The sequence below is a fragment of the Hypanus sabinus genome, chromosome 15 (assembly GCF_030144855.1).
Source record: "Hypanus sabinus isolate sHypSab1 chromosome 15, sHypSab1.hap1, whole genome shotgun sequence".
Classification (NCBI taxonomy): Eukaryota; Metazoa; Chordata; class Chondrichthyes; order Myliobatiformes; family Dasyatidae; genus Hypanus; species Hypanus sabinus.
Window position 1 is genome coordinate 90978509 of NC_082720.1, and position 26693 is coordinate 91005201.

The following is a 26693-nucleotide window of genomic DNA, read 5'->3' on the forward strand; positions in this document are numbered from 1 at the left end:
CAGTCCCTCAAACTCACTCCAAATCCCAACCCAGTCCCTCAACCTCACTCCAAACCCCAACCCAGTCCCTCAACCACTCCAAACCTCCCCAACCCAGTCCCTCAACCACTCCAAACCTCCCCAACCCAGTCCCTCAACCACTCCAAACCTCCTCAACCCAGTCCCTCAGCCTCATTCCAAACCTCCTCAGCCCAGTCACTCACCCTCACTCCAAACCTCCTCAACACAGTCCCTCAGCCTCATTCCAAACCTCCTCAGCCCAGTCACTCACCCTCACTCCAAACCTCCTCAACACAGTCCCTCAGCCTCACTCCAAACCTCCCCAACCCAGTCCCTCAACCTCACTCCAAACTCCAACCCAGTCCCTCAACCTCACTCCAAACCTCCTCAACCCAGTCCCTCAACCACTCCAAAGCTCCCCAACCCAGTCTCTCAGCCTCACTACAAACCTCCTCAGCCCAGTCCCTCAACCACTCCAAACCTCCCCAACCCAGTCCCTCAAACTCACTCCAAATCCCAACCCAGTCCCTCAACCTCACTCCAAACCCCAAACCAGTCCCTCAACCACTCCAAACCTCCCCAACCCAGTCCCTCAACCACTCCAAACCTCCCCAACCCAGTCCCTCAACCACTCCAAACCTCCCCAACCCAGTCATCCAGCCTCATTCCAAACCTCCTCAGCCCAGTCACTCACCCTCACTCCAAACCTCCTCAACACAGTCCCTCAGCCTCACTCCAAACCTCCTCAACCCAGTCCCTCAACCTCACTCCAAATCCCAGCCCAGTCCCTCAACCTCACTCCAAACCCCAACCCAGTCCCTCAACCTCACTCCAAACCTCCCCAACCCACTCAACCACTCCAAACCTCCCCAACCCAGTCCCTCAACCTCACTCCAAACCCCAACCCAGTCCCTCAACCACTCCAAACCTCCCCAACCCAGTCCCTCAACCTCACTCCAAACCCCAACCCAGTCCCTCACCCTCACTCCAAACCTCCCCAACCGTCCCTCAACCACTCCAAACCTCCTCAACCCAATCCCTCAACCACTCCAAACCTCCCCAACCCAGTCACTCAACCACTCCAAACCTCCCCAACAGTCCCTCAACCTCACTCCAAACCCCAACCCAGTCCCTCAACCTCACTCCAAACCTCCCCAACCCAGTCACTCAACCACTCCAAACCTCCCCAACCCAGTCCCTCAACCTCACTCCAAACCCCAACCCAGTCCCTCACCCTCACTCCAAACCTCCCCAACCGTCCCTCAACCACTCCAAACCTCCCCAACCCAGTCCTTCAACCACTCCAAACCTCCTCAGCCCAGGCCCTCAGCCTCACTCCAAACCTCCCCAACCCAGTCCCTCAACCTCACTCCAAACCCCAACCCAGTCCCTCAACATCAAACCCCAACCCAGTCCCTCAGCCTCACTCCAAACCTCCTCAACTCAGTCCCTCAACCTCACTCCAAATCCCAGCCCAGTCCCTCAACATCACTCCAAACCCCAACCCAGTCCCTCAACCACTCCAAACCTCCCCAACCCAGTCCCAACCTCACTCCAAACCTCCTCAACCCAGTCCCTCAGCCTCATTCCAAACCTCCCCAACCCAGTCCCTCAACCTCACTCCAAACCCCAACCCAGTCCCTCAACCACTCCAAACCTCCCCAATCCAGTCCCTCAACCACTCCAAACCTCCCCAACCCAGTCACTCAACCTCACTACAAACCTCCTCAGCCCAGTCCCTCAACCTCACTCCAAATCCCAGCACAGTCCCTCAACCTCACTCCAAACCCCAAGCCAGTCCCTCAACCACTCCAAACCTCCCCAACCCAGTCCAACCTCACTCCAAACTCCAACCCAGTCCCTCAACCTCACTCCAAACCTCCTCAACCCAGTCCCTCAGCCTCATTCCAAACCTCCTCAGCCCAGTCACTCAGCTTCACTCCAAACCTCCCCAACCCAGTCCCTCAGCCTCACTCCAAACCTCCTCAACCTAGTCCCTCAGCCTCATTCCAAACCTCCTCAGCCCAGTCACTCACCCTCACTCCAACCTGCTCAACCCAGTCCCTCAGCCTCACTCTAAACCACAACCCAGTCCCTCAACCTCACTCCAAACCCCAACCCAGTCCCTCAACCTCACTCCAAATCTCCTCAGCCCAGTCACTCAGCCTCACTCCAAACCTCCCCAACCCAGTCCCTCAGCCTCACTCCAAACCTCCCCAACCCAGTCCCTCAACCTCACTCCAAATCCCAGCACAGTCCCTCAACCTCACTCCAAACCCCAAGCCAGTCCCTCAACCACTCCAAACCTCCCCAACCCAGTCCCTCAACCACTCCAAACCTCCCCAAACCAGTCCCTCAACCACTCCAAACCTCCCCAACCCAGTCCCTCAACCACTCCAAACCTCCCCAACCCAGTCCCTCAACCTCACTCCAAACCCCAACCCAGTCCCTCAACCTCACTCCAAACCTCATCAACCTAGTCCCTCAGCCTCACTCCAAACCTGCTCAACCCAGTCCCTCAGCCTCACTCTAAACCACAACCCAGTCCCTCAACCTCACTCCAAACCCCAACCCAGTCCCTCAACCTCACTCCAAATCTCCTCAACCCAGTCCCTCAAACTCACTCCAAACCTCCTCAACCCAGTCCCTCACCCTCACTCCAAACCTCCTCAACCCAGTCACTCACCCTCACTCCAAACCTCCTCAACCCAGTCCCTCAACCTCACTCCAAACCCCAACCCAGTGCAACCTCACTCCAAATCTCCTCAGCCCAGTCACTCAGCCTCACTCCAAACCTCCTCAACCCAGTCCCTCAACCTCACACCAAACCCCAACCCAGTCCCTCAACCTCACTCCAAACCCCAACACAGTCCCTCAGCCTCACTCCAAACCCCAACCCAGTCCCTCAGCCTCACTCCAAAGCTCCTCAAACCAGTCCCTCACCCTCACTCCAAAACCCAACCCAGTGCCTCAACCTCACTCCAAACCTCTCCAGCCCAGTCACTCAGCCTCACTCCAAACCTCTCCAACCCAGTCACTCACCGTTACTCCAAACCTCCTCAGCTCAGTCACTCACCCTCACTCCAAACCTCTCCAGCCCAGTCACTCAGCCTCACTCCAAACCTCTCCAGCCCAGTCACTCAGCCTCACTCCACTCTCCAGCCCAGTCACTCAGCCTCACTCCAAACCTCTCCAGCCCAGTCACTCAGCCTCACTCCAAACCTCCCCAGCCCAGTCACTCAGCCTCACTCCAAACCTCTCCAGCCCAGTCACTCACCCTCACTCCAAACCTCTCCAGCCAGTCACTCAGCCTCACTCCACTCTCCAGCCCAGTCACTCAGCCTCACTCCACTCTCCAGCCCAGTCACTCAGCCTCACTCCAAACCTCTCCAGCCCAGTCACTCAGCCTCACTCCAAACCTCTCCAGCCCAGTCACTCAGCCTCACTCCAAACCTCTCCAGCCCAGTCACTCAGCCTCACTCCAAACCTCTCCAGCCCAGTCACTCAGCCTCACTCCAAACCTCTCCAGCCCAGTCACTCAGCCTCACTCCACTCTCCAGCCCAGTCACTCAGCCTCACTCCAAACCTCTCCAGCCCAGTCACTCACCCTCACTCCAAACCTCTCCAGCCAGTCACTCAGCCTCACTCCACTCTCCAGCCCAGTCACTCAGCCTCACTCCACTCTCCAGCCCAGTCACTCAGCCTCACTCCAAACCTCTCCAGCCCAGTCACTCAGCCTCACTCCAAACCTCTCCAGCCCAGTCACTCACCCTCACTCCCCCTCACTCCAAACCTCCTCAGCTCAGTCACTCAACCTCACTCCAAACCTCTCCAACCCACTCAGCCTCGCTCCAAACCTCTCCAGCCCAGTCACTCAGCCTCACTCCAAACCTCTCCAACCCAGTCCCTCAGCCTCACTCCAAACCTCTCCAGCCCAGTCACTCAGCCTCGCTCCAAACCTCTCCAGCCCAGTCACTCAGCCTCACTCCAAACCTCTCCAACCCAGTCCCTCAGCCTCACTCCAAACCTCCCCAGCCCAGTCACTCAGCCTCACTCCAAACCTCTCCAGCCCAGTCACTCAACCTCACTCCAAACCTCTCCAACCCACTCAGCCTCGCTCCAAACCTCTCCAGCCCAGTCACTCAGCCTCACTCCAAACCTCTCCAGCCCAGTCACTCAGCCTCACTCCAAACCTCTCCAGCCCAGTCACTCAGCCTCACTCCAAACCTCTCCAGCCCAGTCACTCAGCCTCACTCCAAACCTCTCCAGCCCAGTCACTCAGCCTCACTCCACTCTCCAGCCCAGTCACTCAGCCTCACTCCAAACCTCTCCAGCCCAGTCACTCACCCTCACTCCAAACCTCTCCAGCCCAGTCACTCAGCCTCACTCCACTCTCCAGCCCAGTCACTCAGCCTCACTCCACTCTCCAGCCCAGTCACTCAGCCTCACTCCAAACCTCTCCAGCCCAGTCACTCAGCCTCACTCCAAACCTCTCCAGCCCAGTCACTCACCCTCACTCCAAACCTCCTCAGCTCAGTCACTCAACCTCACTCCAAACCTCTCCAACCCACTCAGCCTCGCTCCAAACCTCTCCAGCCCAGTCACTCAGCCTCACTCCAAACCTCTCCAGCCCAGTCACTCAACCTCACTCCAAACCTCTCCAACCCAGTCCCTCAGCCTCACTCCAAACCTCCCCAGCCCAGTCACTCAGCCTCACTCCAAACCTCTCCAACCCAGTCCCTCAGCCTCACTCCAAACCTCCCCAGCCCAGTCACTCACCCTCACTCCAAACCTCTCCAACCCAGTCCCTCAGCCTCGCTCCAAACCTCTCCAGCCCAGTCACTCAGCCTCACTCCAAACCTCTCCAACCCAGTCCCTCAGCCTCACTCCAAACCTCTCCAGCCCAGTCACTCAGCCTCACTCCAAACCTCTCCAACCCAGTCCCTCAGCCTCACTCCAAACCTCCCCAGCCCAGTCACTCAGCCTCACTCCAAACCTCTCCAACCCACTTAGCCTCACTCCAAACCTCCCCAGCCCAGTCACTCAGCCTCACTCCAAACCTCTCCAACCCACTCAGCCTCACTCCAAACCTCTCCAGCCCAGTCACTCAGCCTCGCTCCAAACCTCTCCAGCCCAGTCACTCAGCCTCACTCCAAACCTCTCCAACCCAGTCCCTCAGCCTCACTCCAAACCTCCCCAGCCCAGTCACTCAGCCTCACTCCAAACCTCTCCAGCCCAGTCACTCAACCTCACTCCAAACCTCTCCAACCCACTCAGCCTCGCTCCAAACCTCTCCAGCCCAGTCACTCAGCCTCACTCCAAACCTCTCCAGCCCAGTCACTCAGCCTCACTCCAAACCTCTCCAGCCCAGTCACTCAGCCTCACTCCAAACCTCTCCAGCCCAGTCACTCAGCCTCACTCCACTCTCCAGCCCAGTCACTCAGCCTCACTCCAAACCTCTCCAGCCCAGTCACTCACCCTCACTCCAAACCTCTCCAGCCCAGTCACTCAGCCTCACTCCACTCTCCAGCCCAGTCACTCAGCCTCACTCCACTCTCCAGCCCAGTCACTCAGCCTCACTCCAAACCTCTCCAGCCCAGTCACTCAGCCTCACTCCAAACCTCTCCAGCCCAGTCACTCACCCTCACTCCCCCTCACTCCAAACCTCCTCAGCTCAGTCACTCAACCTCACTCCAAACCTCTCCAACCCACTCAGCCTCGCTCCAAACCTCTCCAGCCCAGTCACTCAGCCTCACTCCAAACCTCTCCAACCCAGTCCCTCAGCCTCACTCCAAACCTCCCCAGCCCAGTCACTCAGCCTCACTCCAAACCTCTCCAGCCCAGTAACTCAACCTCACTCCAAACCTCTCCAACCCACTCAGCCTCGCTCCAAACCTCTCCAGCCCAGTCACTCAGCCTCACTCCAAACCTCTCCAGCCCAGTCACTCAGCCTCACTCCAAACCTCTCCAGCCCAGTCACTCAGCCTCACTCCACTCTCCAGCCCAGTCACTCAGCCTCACTCCAAACCTCTCCAGCCCAGTCACTCACCCTCACTCCAAACCTCTCCAGCCCAGTCACTCAGCCTCACTCCAAACCTCTCCAGCCCAGTCACTCACCCTCACTCCAAACCTCTCCAGCCCAGTCACTCAGCCTCACTCCACTCTCCAGCCCAGTCACTCAGCCTCACTCCACTCTCCAGCCCAGTCACTCAGCCTCACTCCACTCTCCAGCCCAGTCACTCAGCCTCACTCCACTCCCCAGCCCAGTCACTCACCCTCACTCCAAACCTCTCCAGCCCAGTCACTCAGCCTCGCTCCAAACCTCTCCAGCCCAGTCACTCAGCCTCACTCCAAACCTCTCCAACCCAGTCACTCAGCCTCACTCCACTCTCCAGCCCAGTCACTCACCCTCACTCCAAACCTCTCCAGCCCAGTCACTCAGCCTCACTCCACTCTCCAGCCCAGTCACTCAGCCTCACTCCAAACCTCTCCAGCCCAGTCACTCAGCCTCGCTCCAAACCTCTCCAGCCCAGTCACTCACCCTCACTCCAAACCTCTCCAGCCCAGTCACTCAGCCTCACTCCACTCTCACTCAGCCTCACTCCAAACCTCTCCAGCCTAGACTGTGCTTCTGGGACTTTCACTGAGGGCAAAGCTGTCCTCTGTAGGTGGCGTGAGGGGCAAGAGAAAGGGGAGGAATAGAGGGCAGGGGGAGTGAGGGGGAGGGGGCAGGGCCTGGGGGCAGAGTGAGGTGGGGCTCAGCACATGGATCGAGACTGTGTCATTGGGACCGGGGACCCACTGCCCACCCACACAAACGCGTTACCGTCAGGGAGCTGCTCTTACCGGTGTCAGTTGTGCAGGTGGAGTGTCACTGCCAGGACCCCCGCTGTGCCTGGTGGCTCTCTGATCCCCGGGATCTGCATGCACATGATTAAAGAAACGTCACAAACACCAGGGGAGGCTCCCAGTCTGTGCGGCCGACCACAGACCGCCAGACAGCCCCAGCCCAGACCAATGGACAAGCCCTGGCCCAACCCCCAGGCACGCCCGGCCCAGACCACTGGACAAACCCAGCTGGTCAAGATTTCAAAGTCACAAGGTCAGGGTAAATTTATTATCAAAGTACATATGTGTCATCGTGTACAATGCTGAGATTCACATTAAATACAAAGAAACACAATAGAATCAATGAGAAATGCCTCACAGGACTGGGACAGACAACCAACATACAAAATACAACAATGAAGTATAAAAGAAAATAAATAAATAGATAATAAATCGGATTGGATGACATCCGTTAGTCTCGAGAGACCATGGATCTGCGCCTGGATTGTTTCCAGGGCACAGGCCTGGGCAAGGTTGTATGGGAGTCCGGCAGTTGCCCAAGCAGCAAGTCTCCCCTCTCCACAGCACCAGTGTTGTCCAAGGGAAGGGCAAGGGCCGATACAGCTTGGCACCAGTGTTGTCCAAGGGAAGGGCAAGGGCCGATACAGCTTGGCACCAGTGTTGTCCAAGGGAAGGGCAAGGGCCGATACAGCTTGGCACCAGTGTTGTCCAAGGGAAGGGCAAGGGCCGATACAGCTTGGCACCAGTGACGTTGCAGGAGTTGCCAGAGCGAGGTTGAAGGCAACGTCAGACTGCCTTAGGGACTCCAGCTCTGGATTTGTCCTCAGGGTTTACTCCCCAAGCTGCAAGGCAGCGGAGGTTTGAAATCGGAGTTTTCCCTCTCTAATAATAAATAAGCAATAAATATCAAGAACATGAGATGAAGAGTCCTTGTAAGGGGGTGCATAGGTTGTGGGAATGGTTCGGCGATGGGGTGAGTGGGGTTATCTCTGCAGTTCAAACCAGTCTGGAAGTTCAGACCCCTGTCCGCCCTCCCCCCCCCCCCCCCCACCACCTCTGCAGTCCCTCCATTACAGTGCCAGAACTAGGTTCAATTCCAGATATTATCTGTAAGGAGTTTGTATGTTCTCTCTGCGATCGTGTGGTGCTCTGGATTCATCTCACAGTCCAAACGCTGTGGTTAATTGGTCACACTGCTCATCGAGTGTAATTGGATGGCGCAGACTTGTTGGATCCACTGAAGGATCTGCTACCGTGTCCCATCTCTAACTAAAACAAATACAATAAACCGAAAGTTCCTGAGAAAGGTACAGGTGCCCGAAGGCACACATTCAACATTTCTCTCCCTCCACCATCAGATTCCTGACTCGATAATGAGACCATCAAGATTTTGCTCTCTTCTTGCCTATTTAATGTAATTTATATCAGCAGATATGCTTCTTGCTGTAAGTTATAGTTTATTTTTATGTATTGGAATGTACTATAGCCACAAAACACCAAATTTCACGATGCGTCCTCAACACCTCTGTGAATCTGTCCTGGCCCAACATATCAAAGATGGCACAACAGCAGTGGTATTTCATTGGGAGTTTGAGGAGACTTGGTAGTCACCAAAGACTCTCACATTTCTGCAGATGGACCATGGAGAACCTTCTGATGGCTGCATCACTCTGTGGTTTGGAAGGAGCGGAGCGGAGCGGGGTGGGGGGGGGGGGAGGCCACTGCACAGGATCAAAGGAAGCTGCAGAAACTTGTGAACTCCATCGTGGGCACTGGCCTCGCCAGCATCCGGGACAGCAGTGATGGTCCATCATTAAGTATCTAATCACCCAGGACAAGCCCTCTTCTCATTGCTCCCATCAGGGAGGAGGTACAGGAGCCTGAAGACACACATTCAACAATTCAAGAACAGCTTCTTCCCCTCCAGCATCAGAACCCTGAAGGGACAATGAACCATCCTCACTATTTCTTTAAAGTGTTATTTTTGCACTACTTATTTAATTAATTTATTTAGCACACAGAGCCTATAAAAAGTATCCCTCCCCCCCAGAAGTTTTCATGTTTTGTTGTTTTACAACATTGAATCACGGTGGATTTAACATGGCTTTTTCTGACACTGAACAACAGAAAAAGACTCTTTCATGTCAAAGTGAAAACAGATCTCTACAAAGTGATTTAAATTAATTACAAATATTAAACACAAAATAATTGATTGCTTAAGTATTCACCCCCTTCAAGTCAGTATTTAGTAGGTGCAACTTTGGCAGCGATTGAGTCTGTGTGGATGGGTCTCTCTCAGCTGGACACTAATGTTTCCCCATTCTTCTTTACGAAACTGCTCAAGCTCTGTCAGATTGCACGGGGATCATTTGTGAACAACCCTTTTCAAGTCCGGCTACAAATCCTCAATTGGATTGAGGTCTGGACTCTGGCTTGGCCACTCCAAAACAGTAACTTTGTTGTTTTTGAGCCATTCCTGTGTAGCTTTGGCTTTATGCTTGGGGTCATTGTCTTGCTGGAAAACAAATCTTCTCCCAAGTCTCAGTTCTCTTGCAGACTGCATCAGGTTTTCCTCCAGGATTTCCCTGTATTTTGCTGCACTCGTTTTACCCTCTGCCTTCACAAGCCTTCCAGGGCCTGCTGCAGTGAAGCATCCCCACAGCATGATGCAGCCACCACCGTGCTTCACAGTGGGGATGGTGTGTTTTTGACGATGTGTAGTGTTTGGTTTACACCAAACATAGCGTTTAGTCTGATGGCTAAAAAAGCTCAATTTTGATTTCATCAGACCATAGAACCTTCTTCCAGCTGACTTCAGAGTCTCCCACCTGCCTTCTGGGAAACTCTCACCAAGATTTCATGTGAGTTTTTGTCAACAGTGGCTTTCTCTTTGCCACTCTCCCATAAAGCTGTGACTGGTGAAGCTCCCTGGTAACATTTGTTGAATGCACAGTCTCTCCCATCTCAGCCACTGAAGCTTGTAACTCCTCCAGAGTTGTCACAGGTCTCTTGGTGGCCTCCTTCACTAGTCCCCTTGCATGGTCTCTCAGTTTTTGAGGACAGCCTGCTCTAGGCTGATTTACAGCTGTGCCATATTCTCATTCATCATTTCTCGATGATTGTCTTAATTGTACTCTGAGGGATATTCAGCAACTTGGAAATTTATTGTATCCATCTCCGGACTTGTGCCTTTCAATAAACTTTTCACAGAGCTGCTTGGAGTGTTCTTTTGTCTTGCGGTGTAGTTTTTGCCAGGATACTGACCCACCAGCAGTTGAACCTTCCAGATACAGGAGTATTTTACTACAATCAATTGAAACACCCTGATGCACACAGGTGATCTCCATTTAACTGATTATGTGACTTCTAAAACCAATTCACCGCACCAGTGATGATTGGATGTGTCATATTAAAGTGTGTGTGTGAACTTATACACATAATACTTTTACTGTCATTCAGATTTTTTCTCTATTATTATGTTGCCACGTACTGCTGCCATAAAGACAACAAACTTCACGACACCTGCCAGTGATATTAAACCTGATTCTGATTCTGAAAATGGCGTCAGGTGGATGTACTCGTGCGATCGGAGACGGCGCTAGCAGAGCTTACTGGGAGATGAATGGCATTCCTCTTGCTGTGCTGATCCCACAGGGTGAAAGCTTGGCGAAGAGAAGTCCGGGGCAGGAGGGGAGAATGGAGGAGGAGACAGGAGGCTGGGGTCCTGAGGAAAGAAATCAGGGAAGGTGACACTTGGAGGGTGAAATTTGGTTCAAGGTGAATACCCCTCCTGCTGTGGCCCCCAACACCCCTCCTGCCATGGCCCTGAAGCAAGTTGATGGAGTGGTTAAGAAGGTGTGTTATGGGGACCTTTCTTGTCATATTTTGGGAGTCCAACGTGTTGTGGATGTGTGTGGGCCTTCGTCTTGAAGCAGTCGGGGTATGGCTGTGAAATGTCCATACTTGTATCTGTGAATTGTTGTATTAACTGCTGTGGTATGTTCGGGCAGGTTTGTTTAGGGGTAAGATATAGAAGCAAAATGGAGGAAAAATAGAGCTCTATAAAACTCTAGTGAGGCCACACTTGGAGTACTGTGTCCAGTTCTGGTCGCCTCACTATAGGAAGGATGTGGAAGCATTGGAAAGGGTACAGAGGAGATTAACCAGGATGCTCCCTGGTTTAGAGAGTATGGATTATGATCAGAGATTAAGGGAGCTAGGGCTTTACTCTTTGGAGAGAAGGAGGATGAGAGGAGACATGATAGAGGTGTACAAGATATTAAGAGGAATAGACCGAGTGCAGAGCCAGCGTCTCTTCCCCAGGGCACCACTGCTCAGTACAAGAGGACATGGCTTTAAGGTAAGGGGAGGGAAGTTCAAGGGGGATATTAGAGGAAGGTTTTTTACTCAGAGAGTGGTTGGTGTGTGGGATGCACTGCCTGAGTCAGTGGTGGAGGCAGATACACTAGTGAAGTTTAAGAGACTACTAGATAGGTATATGGAGGAATTTAAGGTGGTGGGGGTTATATGGGAGGCAGGGATTGAGGGTTGGCACAACATTGTGGGCCGAAGGGCCTGTAATGTGCTGTACTATTCTATGTTCTATGAAAATGTAACCGTATGCATTCTGTATTGTGTCATTCATTCAATAAAAATATATTTTAATAAAAGAATGTGTGTGGTGTATTGACCTTCATTAGTCAGGGGACTGAGTTCAAGAGCCGTGAGGTAATGTTGCCGCTCTATAAAACCCTGGTTACACCACACTTGGGAGTATTGTGTTTAATTCTGATCACCTCATTGTAGGTAAGATGTAGAAGCTTCAGAGAAATTTACCAGGATGCTGCCTGGATTAGAGAGGGTGCAGAGGAGATTTACCAGGATGCTGCCTGGATTAGAGAGGGTGCAGAGGAGATTCACCAGGATGCTGCCTGGATTAGAGAGGGTGCAGAGGAGATTCACCAGGATGCTGCCTGGATGAGAGAGGGTGCAGAGGAGATTCACCAGATTGCTGCCTGGATTAGAGAGGGTGCAGAGGAGATTCACCAGGATGCTGCCTGGATTAGAGAGGGTGCAGAGGAGATTCACCAGGATGCTGCCTGGATTAGAGAGGGTGCAGAGGAGATTCACCAGGATGCTGCCTGGATGAGAGAGGGTGCAGAGGAGATTCACCAGATTGCTGCCTGGATTAGAGAGGGTGCAGAGGAGATTCACCAGATTGCTGCCTGGATTAGAGAGGGTGCAGAGGAGATTCACCAGGATGCTGCCTGGATTAGAGAGTGTGCAGAGGAGATTCACCAAGATGCTGTCTGGATTAGAGAGGGTGCAGAGGAGATTCACCAGGATGCTCCCTGGTTTAGAGAGTATGGATTATGATCAGAGATTAAGGGAGCTAGGGCTTTACTCTTTGGAGAGAAGGAGGATGAGAGGAGACATGATAGAGGTGTACAAGATATTAAGAGGAATAGACCGAGTGCAGAGCCTGCGTCTCTTCCCCAGGGCACCACTGCTCAGTACAAGAGGACATGGCTTTAAGGTAAGGGGAGGGAAGTTCAAGGGGGATATTAGAGGAAGGTTTTTTACTCAGAAAGTGGTTGGTGTGTGGGATGCACTGCCTGAGTCAGTGGTGGAGGCAGATACACTAGTGAAGTTTAAGAGACTACTAGATAGGTATATGGAGGAATTTAAGGTGGTGGGGGTTATATGGGAGGCAGGGATTGAGGGTTGGCACAACATTGTGGGCCGAAGGGCCTGTAATGTGCTGTACTATTCTATGTTCTATGAAAATGTAACCGTATGCATTCTGTATTGTGTCATTCATTCAATAAAAATATATTTTAATAAAAGAATGTGTGTGGTGTATTGACCTTCATTAGTCAGGGGACTGAGTTCAAGAGCCGTGAGGTAATGTTGCCGCTCTATAAAACCCTGGTTACACCACACTTGGGAGTATTGTGTTTAATTCTGATCACCTCATTGTAGGTAAGATGTAGAAGCTTCAGAGAAATTTACCAGGATGCTGCCTGGATTAGAGAGGGTGCAGAGGAGATTTACCAGGATGCTGCCTGGATTAGAGAGGGTGCAGAGGAGATTCACCAGGATGCTGCCTGGATTAGAGAGGGTGCAGAGGAGATTCACCAGGATGCTGCCTGGATGAGAGAGGGTGCAGAGGAGATTCACCAGATTGCTGCCTGGATTAGAGAGGGTGCAGAGGAGATTCACCAGGATGCTGCCTGGATTAGAGAGGGTGCAGAGGAGATTCACCAGGATGCTGCCTGGATTAGAGAGGGTGCAGAGGAGATTCACCAGGATGCTGCCTGGATTAGAGAGGGTGCAGAGGAGATTCACCAGGATGCTGCCTGGATTAGAGAGGGTGCAGAGGAGATTCACCAGGATGCTGCCTGGATGAGAGAGGGTGCAGAGGAGATTCACCAGATTGCTGCCTGGATTAGAGAGGGTGCAGAGGAGATTCACCAGGATGCTGCCTGGATTAGAGAGTGTGCAGAGGAGATTCACCAAGATGCTGTCTGGATTAGAGAGGGTGCAGAGGAGATTCACCAGGATGCTGCCTGGATTAGAGAGGGTGCAGAGGAGATTTACCAGGATGCTGCCTGGATTAGAGAGGGTGCAGAGGAGATTCACCAGGATGCTGCCTGGATTAGAGAGGGTGCAGAGGAGATTTACCAGGATGCTGCCTGGATTAGAGAGGGTGCAGAGGAGATTCACCAGGATGCTGCCTGGATTAGAGAGGGCGCAGAGGAGATTCACCAGGATGCTGCCTGGATTAGAGAGGGTGCAGAGGAGATTTACCAGGATGCTGCCTGGATTAGAGAGGGTGCAGAGGAGATTCACCAGGATGCTGCCTGGATTAGAGAGGGTGCAGAGGAGATTTACCAGGATGCTGCCTGGATTAGAGAGGGTGCAGAGGAGATTTACCAGGATGCTGCCTGGATTAGAGAGGGTGCAGAGGAGATTTACCAGGATGCTGCCTGGATTAGAGAGGGTGCAGAGGAGATTCACCAGGATGCTGCCTGGATCAGAGAGGGTGCAGAGGAGATTTACCAGGATGCTGCCTGGATCAGAGACCTTGTCTTATGACGATGGGACCAGTGAGCTTGGGGTTTTCTGTCTGAACTGAAGGAGGATGAGGTGTGATTTGTTGGAGGTGTACGAGATGATAGGAGGTATTGAATGAGTGGACAGCCAGAGACTTTCCCCAGGGTAGAAATGGCTAAAACAAGAGGTGTAATGTTAAGGAAATTAGAAGAAAGTATGGGGGGGGGGGGGGGGGGATGTCGGACAAAGGGTTCTTTTTACACAGAGACTGGTTGGTGTGTGGAACTCCCTGCCAGGGTTGGTGCTAGAGGCAGGTACATTAGGGAGATTTAAGAGTCTCTTAGCTAACCACATGGTTGATAAAAGAATGGAGAGTGATGGAGGAGGGAAGGGTTAGATAGGTCTTGGAGTTGGTTAAGATGTTGGCACAACATGGTAGTCCGAAGGGCTGTACTGTGCTGTGTACTATCAACCAAGGCAGGACCCAGGAACACAGACGGACCGGGCAGTCGCCCCCGACAGTACAAAGGGTTGGGTTTTACATAGAGGTTTGGAGACGATGATTAAACCATTAGATGATCCGGTGCGAAGTGCAGGCACAGGGGAGGGTGATGGAGCAGACGGGGCAAGGGTATCTGAGGGAACGTACCGCCTCCGGATCCAGCTCAGGATCCGCTCGGCCCTCACTCAGCAACTCCACCAGCAGGGAAGGGAAGACGCCAGCTCGTCCACTGTACTCCCCCTTCCAGAATCCGTCGTCCACTCCGCACGCCCCGGTGTGCAGTACCCGGATGACCGCTCCCTCTGGGAAACACAGTTCCTCGTTGCTCTGCCCCTGGTAGTCGTACAGCGCCACAGCCAGGCGTTCTGTGGGGAGAGCAAGCCATGAGGAATCGCGGAAACGGGGCCACCCCATCTCCAACCCAGCAGGCCCACACTCCCTCAATGCCACTAGAGAAAGCTGTCAATGTTCCCTCCGTGCCAGCACCCAGGGAGATCCTTCCCTGGGCCAAGGCAGCCCACGCCCACCTGGGGGACAGAGACAGGGTAGAAAGTTGAAGGGGTCGAAAAGATGAGGTGGTCCTCCCTCGGCACCTCACCTCATCTCCCTCGGCACCTCACCTCATCTCCCTCGGTACCACTGCTTTTTTTAAACCATACAAAACATTATTCAAATACAAAAGACATACAGAGATTGGGGGTTACAATACAGTTAGTGAAATAAAGTTTTTTATCATCTACAATATACTCAATTCCCTGAGACGACCTATCATTCCCGGGAATCCCCCATTGCCATGCGCACCCACTGCTCAGTGCTAAATAGACATGGCCCGAAAAACTTCACCAAACAGAAACTTTCAGTCCACTGCTGAGATGATACTCCACACTCCCAAAGTCTTCTGATGGTCCCTGTGTTGCCTTTATGGCAGTTATTTAGTTTATAATATTTTCACTTAGTAATTCATTTGTTAGTATTTTCTAGTTAGAATTAGAATTGTTTTAAGTATATTCATTGCCTGTAAAATATATCGGCATGCGATGACGTCACATCCGGTTTCGCTACGTCTTGTGGGAAAATACAGGTTTGGGATCGACGCAAGGGTGGGGGCTCGCACGAGGCAGACCCGAGCAAGAAGTTGTTTGCAAGCATTAGAAATCACAGTGAGAGCAACGCTGTAAGTTAATAGATAATCGATACGTTGAATTAAAATGTTAACGCCGATCCTGTTAAAAGTAACGACGGTCGATAATATTTATGTTTTCGTTAGTTAAAGAGTTGCGGATAGTTTGTGTTGAAGTGTATTTAAAGCGGTCCATGGTGTAGGCTGTATGCTGCACTTTAATGCAATGTAGTTGTAGTTTACTTTTACAAGTATTTACAATGTAAATGTGATATCAAGAAGGGAACAAATACTGTATCAATCTTGTATTGTTTTATCAACAGTTTTCACCATATGTTAATGTGAAGAGTGAACAGTAAATGGTTAATCTTACTGCGACCTTGTTCTCATTGACTACGGTTTATCTCTGCGTTTAATTCAGCGTTTCCATTACACCCGAGCGAGAATGCTACAGTCCCCAAATCCTTTCTTTGTGATTTTGCCACAAATTTTCAACTTTAGGACAGAATTCCTACAGGTTGAGCCTCTCTCTCATTACACCTCTCCCACATTGCGACCCTCCCTCGGTACCGCCCCTTCCACAGTGTGAATCTCCCTCAGTACCGCCCCTCCCACAGTGTGACCCTCCCTCAGTCCCTCCCACAGTGTGAATCTCCCTCAGTACTGCCCCTCCCACAGTGCGACCCTCCCTCGGTACCGCCCCTTCCACAGTGTGACCCTCCCTCGGTACCGCCCCTCCCACAGTGTGACCCCCCCTCAGTTCCGCCCCTCCCACAGTGCGACCCTCCCTCGGTACCGCCCCTCCCACAGTGCGAATTTCCCTCGGTACCGCCCCTTCCACAGTGCGACTCTCCCTCGGTACCGCCCCTCTCACAGTGCGACCCTCCCTCGGTACCGCCCCTCCCACAGTGTGACCCTCCCTGGGTACCGCCCCTCCCACAGTGTGACCCTCCCTGGGTACCGCCCCTCCCACAGTGTGACCCTCCCTGGGTACCGCCCCTCCCACAGTGCGACCCTCCCTCGGTACCACCCCTCCCACAGTGCGACCCTCCCTCGGTACCGCACTTTTGTCAGTGACCTACCTCCAGATGCTGCCTGCTCTGTGGGGCCGCCTGGTGTGAAATTCCAACTCACATCCTGAATGTCTGAGGAGTTCCTGCTGGGATTGGCTCCACTCGGGAACTGAAGGTAACTCTCGGGAATGTAGCCGATCTGTGCTGAGATGTTCCGAGCCTGTGGGAGAGGGGAGCACGTGCATTTAACCATGACCACCTCCATCTGCACTCCAATGTGACCATGCCTCCCTCCCTCCATCTGCACTCCAATGTGAACAGGCCCTCCCTCCCTCCATCTACACTCCAATGTGAACAGGCCCTCCCTCCCTCCATCTGCACTCCAATGTGAACAGGCCCTCCCTCCCTCTATCTGCATTGTGGAACAGGCCCTCCCCAGCCCCATCTGCACTCCAATGTGAACAGGCCCTCCCTCCCTCTATCTGCACTCCATTGTGGAACAGGCCCTCCCCAGCCCCATCTGCACTCCAATGTGAACAGGCCCTCCCTCCCTCCATCTGCACTCCATTGTGGAACAGGCCCTCCCCAGCCCCATCTGCACTCCAATGTGAACAGGCCCTCCCTCCCTCCATCTGGACTCCATTGCGGAACAGGCCCTCCCCAGCCCACACAATCTGTGCTGACCTCAATGCTGAATAAATGAAGCCCTTCTCCCTGTACGTGATGCACATCCTTCCGGTTCCTGTCCTTTCCAATGTCCACCGCCTTCGTATCTGCTCCACCACCATTCCAGTCACCCACCACACACTTGCCCTGTACATCTCGCTTTACTGAAAGCTAATTCACACCCTTATATCCGATAGACTAGTTTACTGCAATGCACTTTTTACTGGCCTTCCAAAGCAATCTATAGACAAACTTCAGCTCGTTCAGAACACCGCTGTGAGACTTTTAACCAAAACCAGGATGAGGGAATATATCATTCCTGTACGAGCTACTCTACATTGGCTTCCTGAATCTTTTAGAAATAATTTTAAAGTTCTCTTACTTGTTTTTAAAGCTCTCAATGGTCTGGGACTGGAGTACATCACAGAACCATTTTCGTTTTGTAATCCTGCTTGAGATCTCAGGTCTCTCCTGTCAGTTTCTTAAATTTAAACAACCTTCGTCAAAAGATGGTCAGGTCAGCTTTTTGAACTACGCTCCAAAAATGTGGAATTCAATATCTGAAACTATAGGGGTGCAGACTCAGCTGGCATTTTAAACACCAGCTCAAAACCTATTTATTTAACCTCATTTTTAACTAACATTGTTCTGTCTTTTATTTTCATGTTTATTGTTATTTTATTTTCATGTTTGCATTGTAAATCACTTTGACCCAGAGTCTGTGTGAAAAGTGCTCTGTAAATAAAGTTGTTATTATTACATTGCCTTTAAACTTATGCCTCTCGCTGGAGGAACCTCTGGTATCAAACGTTTGAACCCTTGGGAAAAGATACCGACTCTGCCTCTCACTGTCAGATCTCCCCTCAGCCTCCGGCACTCCAGAGAAAACAACCCAAGCTGTTAGCCTCTCGTGATAGCACAAGCCTTCTAATCCAGGCAGCAGCCTGTTAAACCTCTTCTCCACCCTTGACATCCTTCCTATAATGGGCACAATGGTACACAATGCTCCGGACACGGTTGGACAAAAGTTTAACCCAACTGCAACATGACTTCCTGACTCATTCTCAACACCTCAAACAATGAGGACAAGCACGCCACCTTTACCATCTCGTAAATTCCATTTAAAACTTCTTTCCATTCACTCTTTCCAACAATGCTACCCTGGCCTAGAACATCACAGCACAAGAGCAAGTTTGGGTCAGAAATCTGATCAGATTCAATGTCAAAGCAGACAGCGGACCCCAGGCCCAGAGCCACACACACAAAATGCCAGAAGAACTCAGCAGGTCAGGCAGCATCTGTAGAGAGGAATCAACAATTGATGTATCTGGTCCTGATGAAGGGTCTCGGCCCAAAACATCAGCTGCTTATTCGCTCCTTACATGCTGCCTGACCTACCGCATTTTGTTAGGGAGATGCCACTGGTGTGTGGCCATTCCAGAGGTACTGGACTCACCATACAACTCTTGCAACTCCATTGCTGAAAGGTCACATCCCAGCACAGCCACATGGACCAAACACAGTCACAGCAACCAAAGATTCCCAGCTCAGTTACAGGGACCAACAGAGATTCCCAATAGTCACAGGAGCCAGAGATTCCCAGATCAGCTACAGGCACTAGCAGAGATTCCCAGCACAGTCACAGGAACCAGTAGAAAATCCCAAAACAGATACAAGGACCGTCAGAGAGTCCTACAAGACCAGCAGAGACTCCCAGCGTGGCTACAAGGACCAGCAGAGACCAGAAGATATCCCAGGCTCAGTTGGTTTTGAATGAGGATTGCTCCCAGCTGATGGACTTGGGGTAAAAGCAAGGAGATAGCTCACCTTCACCCAGCCCTCTGTGTCACCATCCTCAATCACTTCGAGGGCCTCGCCCTGCGTGATGGTCAGTTCATCGGCTTGCACCGCCTGTGGTCAGAGACATGCAGAATGGTCAGTGCAGCCCAGCTGCTCGGGCTGGGACGTCACTCAGGCTGCTGGCCCAGTGGGGAGCGGGTACTCAGTCCTGGGCTGTGTACCCGGAAGGATGTGGGGACAGCGAGAGGGGGTGGAGGGGACATACGAGAATGATCTGACGCTCCAGTGCTGTGGTTCTCAGAGGCTCAGCAGAGGAGACAGTGATCGAGCCGGGGACAGCGGGATCACAGGGTGACAGGGTTGGTAGGTGAAGATGAGAGGAATGTGTCCCAGTGACCTGGTGATGGGGTTCCTGAAAGTGCTGAGGGTCACACTGACAGAGCTCTCTCCTAAAGTTGAAACATTTGCAGCAAAATCCTAAAAGAAGATATCTGGAGATTGCCTGAATGCTTTGGGACTGCAGATTGCCATCTTGGCGGCAGACTAGATCAGTTTCTTTGCTGAAGGACTGTTTGTTGAAGTTTCTTGGCTCATGTTTCTCGAATGCTGAGCAGTGGCTGCCGCTGGCAAATGGCAAACATTTTGAGTCTAAACTTTGCTGGGAGTGGGGATGGTTTTATTCTGTTCAATCCCTTTCCGTTTGGAGTGCCTGGTGCAGGGTGACTGGGTGAAGAGGATTGGACTCTCGACAGCTGCGGGAAGACTGGAGTGGCCCAGGAGCTGCCCTTGTTTTTGCAATGGCACGGGTGGCGGTGAGGTTTTAACACCTCACGGACTTCCCGGCCTATCCACAGCCTTTTCTGCTTCTCCATCCCTCCACGAGCTACTTTCTTTGAGACTTTTTGCTGGGTGTAGGGCTGGGCTGCATACCATCCCAGCAGCACAGTTGAATTGGAACAGGGCACCACTACACCTTTTCTCCTTCCAGCGCCGCCTTCTTATGTAGCTGCAGCAGAGAGGGGATGTCGAGGAACAGCCTCAGGGGCATTATTAAACCATCCTATGGGCTACAGGAAATCTGTAATGCCACGCCTACAAAACAGATTGGGCATATTTGGAAGAACTGCCTAAACTGCCAGGCTGCCAACTCTGCCTCACAGGCACAGGGTGATACTTCCCCAGGCCTTTGCCCACTAACCCACCCCCCGCTGTTCCATCCCATCTCCCCCCACCCCGACGGTGCCACTGGCATTAGAAGTTGGGGATCGGTGCGGAAGGTAAAGATATAGAAGAAGAATCTGAAAGTTTCGTCCCCGGAGAAGGAGCAGCTGGTTACTGTTGAACCAGACACAGACAGCGCTGTGGCATCTGAGATACAGCAACAACCTGGGGAAGTCGGGCGAGGGGAAGTGATGTCGGAGGTCAGGCTGCCTCAGCATACCTGTGGTCTAAAAACTCAGAGGGATGTGTCCCGAGACTAGAGAACCGGGGCCAAATGAGGAGGAGGATTTACCCCTGGTTAAGGCTGCATGCTTGGAGTATGCTCCCCCCCCAAACAGCAAAAGGATAGCCCTGTCATACTGGGGCCCTCTGGGACGGCATCTCCTGAGCGTGGATCTCTAGGCTGGTGAGCGGCACCATTGTAGAGGGGCCGTGTGGGGAGGCAGACTTGCCTTTGGTGAAGACTACTCACTAACAGTGCATATTCCTTGGGGAGGGGCAAAGCCCTGTGGGTACAGGGATTTGGAGTATCGTGTAGTTTTGATCACCTACCTGCAAGAAAGATGTAAACAAGGTTGAAAGAGTACAGACAAAAATTACAAGGATGTTGCCGAATCTGGCGGACCTGAGTTACAAGGAAAGATTGAATAGGCTAGGCCCCAAGATGGCGTAGGCTCGCTACACAGTTTTTCCACCGGGGATATTGCCTGCAGGAGGGCACGCGGCTTCCAGCGGACTGCATCAACTTTGAGGGAACTGCCTCCGTTTTATCTAGATCTGTTGCAGGTATGGGGTGTAGTCTTGGCTGGCCATGGTGCTTCAGATGTGAGGGAACTGGAACCCATCCCATCATGGTAGGTGTCATGGAGAGGGTCGCAGCTGTACGAACACCAGGTCAGCTGGAACTGCTCATCGGACCCAAGGCTCGAGATACCACAAAACGTGAGCCGTCTTGCAGGGATGCCCAGGGTACCCTTCCATGGGGCATCGAGACCATTCCTGTATCGACTCTGCCTGTGCACCTTTCTCTTCCCTACCTCCATCTCTCCACCAGATTCACCATGGCGGTCTGTCGTAACACCTGGCAGTGGAAATCTCTTTACGCAGGGGACCCGGGGTGGAAGGGTCCATACAACAGGTTTTTGAGCAGGTTCACTGACAGCACGTCCAGCTGTCCATGCTGTGGCTGGGAGGGATCAGTGTACCACAGTTATATGGAGTGTGAGAGGTTACGGTCCTGTTTGAGTATTTGAGAGAGCTGCTGCTCAGGTTCTGTCTACACTTCAGCCCCGCAACTCTTGTGGACGGGCAAACAGTCTGGAAGGGGGTGGGTTGCGAGAGGGATCTCCTGGGCCTGGCCAAGTTGGCCATTCACGGGTCTAGGCCGTGGAAAGTCGAGAGCTCTGCCTGGGCCGAATGCCTGCCCCTCTTCCAAGGATACCTTTGTGCCTGGCTGTCCTTGGTCACAATGGGCAAAGAGGGGGAATTCCAGGAGAGGTGAATTGACTGTTTTATGGACAGTAATAATCATATTTCAATTTGAATTTATCTTGTAAATACTGAATGTTTGTGTATTTTTGTGTGAATCAGCGTTTATAGTTTTGTTCCAAAAGGGGTGGTACTGATGGAGGGTGACACTGTGGAAGGGGAGCTGGAGGTACCTGGTAACTGTAGATTGCAGTACAGTGCACAGGGTAGAGATGAGGACCGGAGAAGTGAGCCTGCTCCTGATTTTCTTCCGTACTCTCGTTGCCATCCTCAAACTCTTCAAAGTCAGCGAAATCCAACTCAGTGAACTGTGAAAACCGTAAGACCAGAAGATATAGGAGCAGGATTAGACCATTTGGCCCATCGAGTCTGTTCTGCCACTTCACCATGGCTGGTCCAATTTTCCTCTCAGCCCCAGTCTCCGCCTTCTCCCTGTATCCTTTCGTGCCCTGACTAAACAAGAATTTGTCAACGTCTGCCTTAAATATACATAACGCCTTGGCCTCCACAGCTGCCTGTGGCAATGAATTTCACAGATTCACCACTCCCCAGTTAAAGAAATTCCTCCTCATCTCTGTTCTAAAAGGATGCCCCTCTTTTCTGGTCTTAGACTCTCCCACCATAGGAAACATCCTCTCCACATCCACTCTATGTGTCCTCTGGTCCTAGACTCCCCCACTATAGGAAACATCCTCTCCACATCCACTCTATCTGTGTCCTCTGGTCTTAGACTCCCCACTATAGGAAACATCCTCTCCACATCCACTCTATCAAGGTCTTTCACCATTTGATTGGTTTCAATGAGGTCACCCCTCATTCTTCTGAATTCCAATGAATACCGGCCCAGAGCCATCAAATGCTCTTCATATGACAAGCCATTCAATCCTGGAATCATTTTCGTGAACCTCCTTTGAACCCTCTCCAGTTTCAGCACATCCTTTTTAAGATAAGGTGCCCAAACGTGCTCACGATTCTCCAACCGAGGCCTCACCAGTGCTTTATAAAGTTTCAACATCACAACCCCGTTTTTATATTCGAGTCCGCTTGAAAAGGTAAATAGCATTTACCTTCCTCCCCACAGACTCAGCCTGTAAACTAACCTTCAGGAAACCTGCACAAGGGCTCGTAGGTCTCTGCGCCTCAGGTCTTTGTATTTTCCTTCTATTTAGAACCCTTTCATTTCTTCTATCAAAGTGCATGACCATATCTTCCCAACACTGTATTCCATCTGCCATTTCTTTGCCCATTCTCTTAATCTGTCTGTCCTTCAGTAGCCCCTCTACTTCCTCAAAACTACCTGTCCCTCCACCTATCATATCGTCTGCAAACTTTGCAACAAAGCCATCAATTCCATCATCCAAATCACTGACAACTAGCGTAAAAAGAATCGATCCCAACACCGACCCCTGTGGAACACCACTAGTCACCAGCAGCCAACCAGAAAAGACTCCCTTCATTCCCACTCTTTGCCTCCTGCCAATCAGCCAATGCTTTATCCATGCCAGAATCTTTCCTGTAACACCATGGGCTCACAACTTGTTAAACAGCCTCGTATGTGGCACCTTATCAAAGGCCTTCTGAAAATCCACGTACACAACACAAATGATTTTCCTTTGTCTATCCATAGAACCATAGAATGTTACAGCACAGAAAGAGGCCTTTTGGCCCTTCTTGTCTGTGCTGAACCATTTTTGTGCCTAGTCCCACTGACCTGCACCTGGACCATATCCCTCCATACACCTCTCATCCATGTACCTGCCCAAGTTTTTCTTAAATGTTAAAAGTGAGCTCGCATTTACTATTTCATCTGGCAGCTCATTCCACACTCCCACCACTGTGTGAAACAGTCCCCCCTAATGTTCCCTTTAAACTTTTCCCCCTTCACCCTTAACCCATGTCCTCTGGGTTTTTTTCTCCCCTAGCCTCAGTGGAAAAAGCCTGCTTGCATTCACTCTATCTATACCCATCATAATTTTATACACCTCTATCAAATCTCCCCTCATTCTTCTACGCTCCAGTGAATAAAGTCCTAACCTATTCAACCTTTCTCTGTAACTCAGTTTCTCAAGTCCCGGCAACATCCTTGTAAACCTTCTCTGCACTCTTTCAACCTTATTAATATCCTTCCTGTAATTAGGTGACCAAATACTCCAAAATTCGGCCTCACCAATGCCTTATACAACCTCACCATAACATTCCAGCTCTTATACTCAAAACTATGATTTATAAAGGCCAACATACCAAAAGCTTTCTTTACTACCCTAACTACCTGTGATGCCACTTTTAGGGAATTTTGTATCTGTATTCCCAGATCCCTCTGTTCTACTGCACTCCTCAGTGTCCTACCACTTACCTTGTATGTTCTACCTTGTTTTTTCCTTCCAAAGTGTAATACCTCACACTTGTCTGTATTAAACTCTATCTGCCATTTTTCAGCCCATTTTTCCAGCTGGTCCAAATCCCTCTGCAAGCTTTGAAAACCTTCCTCACTGTCCACTACACCTCCAACCTTTGTATCACCAGCAGGTTTGCTGATCCAATTTGCCACATTATCATCCAGATCATTGATATAGATGACAAATAACAATGGACCCAGCATCGATCCCTGTGCACACCACAAGTCACAGGCCTCCACTCAGAGAAGCAATTCTCCACTACCACTCTCTGGCTTCTTCCACTGAGCCAATGTCTAATCCAATTTACTACCTCACCATGTATACCTAGCGACTGAATCTTCCTAACCAACCTCCCATGTGGGACCTTGTCAAAGGCCTTACTGAAGTCCATGTAAACAACATCATCTGCCTTCCCTTCATCCACTTTCCCGGTAACCTTCTCGAAAACCTCTAATAGATTTGTTAAACATGACCTACCACACACAAAGCCGTGTTGACTCTCCCTAATAAGTCCCTGTCTATCTAAATACTTGTAGATCCGATCTCTTAGTACTCCTTCCAATAATTTACCTACCACCAATGTCAAACTCACCGGCCTATAATTTCCTGGATTACTTTTAGGGCCTTTTTTAAACAACAGAACAACATGAGCTATCCTCCAATCCTCTGGCACCTCACCTGTAGATACCAACATTTTAAATATATCTGCCAGGGCCCCTGCAATGTCAACACTAGTCTCCTTCAAGGTCCGAGGGAATACTCTGTCAGGTCCTGGGGATTTATCTACTCTGATTTGCCTCAAGACAGCAAGCACCTCCTCCTCTTCAAACTGTATAGGTTCCATGACCTCACTACTCATAAGCCTTATTTCCATCGACTCCATGCCAGTTTCCTTAGTAAATACAGACACAAAAAACCCATTTAAGATCTCCCCCATTTCGTTTGGATCCATACATAGCCGACCACTCTGATCTTCAAGATGACTAATTTTATCCCTTACTATCCTTTTGCTCTTAATATACCTGTTGAAGCTCTTTGGATTATCCTTCGCCTTGACTGCCAAAGCTACCTCATGTCTTCTTTTAGCCCTCCTGATTTCTTCTTAAGTACTTACTTGCACTTTTTTTATTCCTCAAGTACCTTATTTCCTCCCTGTTTCCTATACACGTCATACATCTCTCTCTCTCTTCTTTATCAGAGTTCCAATATCCCTCAAGAACCAAGGTTCCTTATTCACTTTGCCTTTAACCCTGACAGGAACATACAAACTCTGCACTCTCAAAATTTCTCCTTTGAAGACCTCCCACTTACCAATCACATCCTTGCCAGAGAACAACCTGTCCCAATCTACGCTTTTTAGATCCTTTCTCATTTCTTCAAATTTCACCTTTTTCCAGTTTAGAACCTCAACCCGAGGACCAGATCTATGTTTATCCATGATCAAGTTGAAACTAATGTTGTTATGATCACTGGAACCAAAGTGTTCCCCTACACACACTTCCGTCACCTGCCCTAATTCATTTCCTAATAGGAGATCTAATATTGCATCCTCTCTAGTCGGTACCTCTATATATTGATTTAGAAAACTTTCCTGAACACATTTTACAAACTCTAACCCTTCTGGACCTTTAACAGTATGGGAATCCCAATGAATGTGTGGAAAATTAAAAACCCCTACTATCACAATTTTATGCTTCCTGCAGTTGTCTGCTATCTCTCTGCAGATTTACTCCTCCAATTCTCGCTGACTATTGGGTGGTCTATAATACAACCCCATTAACGTGGTCATACCTTTCCTGTTTCTCAGCTCCACCCATATAGACAAGCCCTCTAATCTGTCTTGCCTGAGCACTGCTGTAACATTTTCCCTGACTAGCAATACCACCCCCTGCCCCCACCCTTCATCCCTCTGCCTCTATCATGTCTGAAACATTGGAACCCTGGAACATTAAGCTTCTAGTCCTGCCCCTCCTGTAGCCAAGTTTCACTAATGGCTAATAATGTCAGAATTCCATGTGTCAATCCACGCCCTCAGCTCGTCAGCCTTCCCCACAATACTCCTCGCATTGAAATAGACACACCTCAGAAGATTAACATCATTTATTTTCACCCTCGTTCCACTATCTGCTCTGGCATTCTGGTTCCCATCCCCCTGCAAATATAGTTTAAACCCTCCTCAACAGCACTAGCAAACCTCCCTGCAAGGATATTGGTCTACTTGTAGTTCAGGTGTAACCCGTCTCTCTTGCACAGGTTCCACCTGCACCATCCTGCTTGTTACTTCAAAGAATTCTAACAGATAAGTCAGGCAAGTTTTTCCCTTGAGGAAACCATGCTGACTTCAGCCTATTTTACCTTGTGCCTCCAAGTACCCTGAGACCTCATCCTTAATAATTGACTCTACATCTTTCCAACAATTGAGGTCAGACTAACTGGCCTATAGTTTCCTTTCTTCTGCCTCTCTCCCTTCTTGAAGAGTGGAGTGACATTTGCAATTTTCCAGTCTTCTAGGACCATTCCAGGATCTCGTGATTCTTGAAAGAGCATAACTGATGCCTCCACGATCTCTTCACTCACCTCTT

The 26693-nt window shown here is 50.8% G+C and overlaps 1 protein-coding gene across 4 annotated transcripts in view; it reads right to left on the reverse strand.

Annotated features, from left to right (window-relative positions):
- The window catches only part of LOC132405700 (F-BAR and double SH3 domains protein 1-like), a 122962-nt gene that overhangs the window by 29115 nt on the left and 67154 nt on the right, over positions 1–26693 (reverse strand). For 3 of the 4 annotated variants that reach the window (XM_059990720.1, XM_059990719.1, XM_059990721.1), the window contains exons 15-20: positions 21889–22023; positions 19034–19117; positions 16610–16760; positions 14555–14772; positions 10462–10573; positions 6847–6920 (exon numbers count right to left, since the gene is read on the reverse strand). In XM_059990720.1, the coding sequence (XP_059846703.1) occupies positions 6847–6920; positions 10462–10573; positions 14555–14772; positions 16610–16760; positions 19034–19117; positions 21889–22023 (774 nt within the window). The remainder of the gene's footprint in view (positions 1–6846; positions 6921–10461; positions 10574–14554; positions 14773–16609; positions 16761–19033; positions 19118–21888; positions 22024–26693) is intronic. The other variant, XM_059990723.1, reaches the window with a different exon arrangement.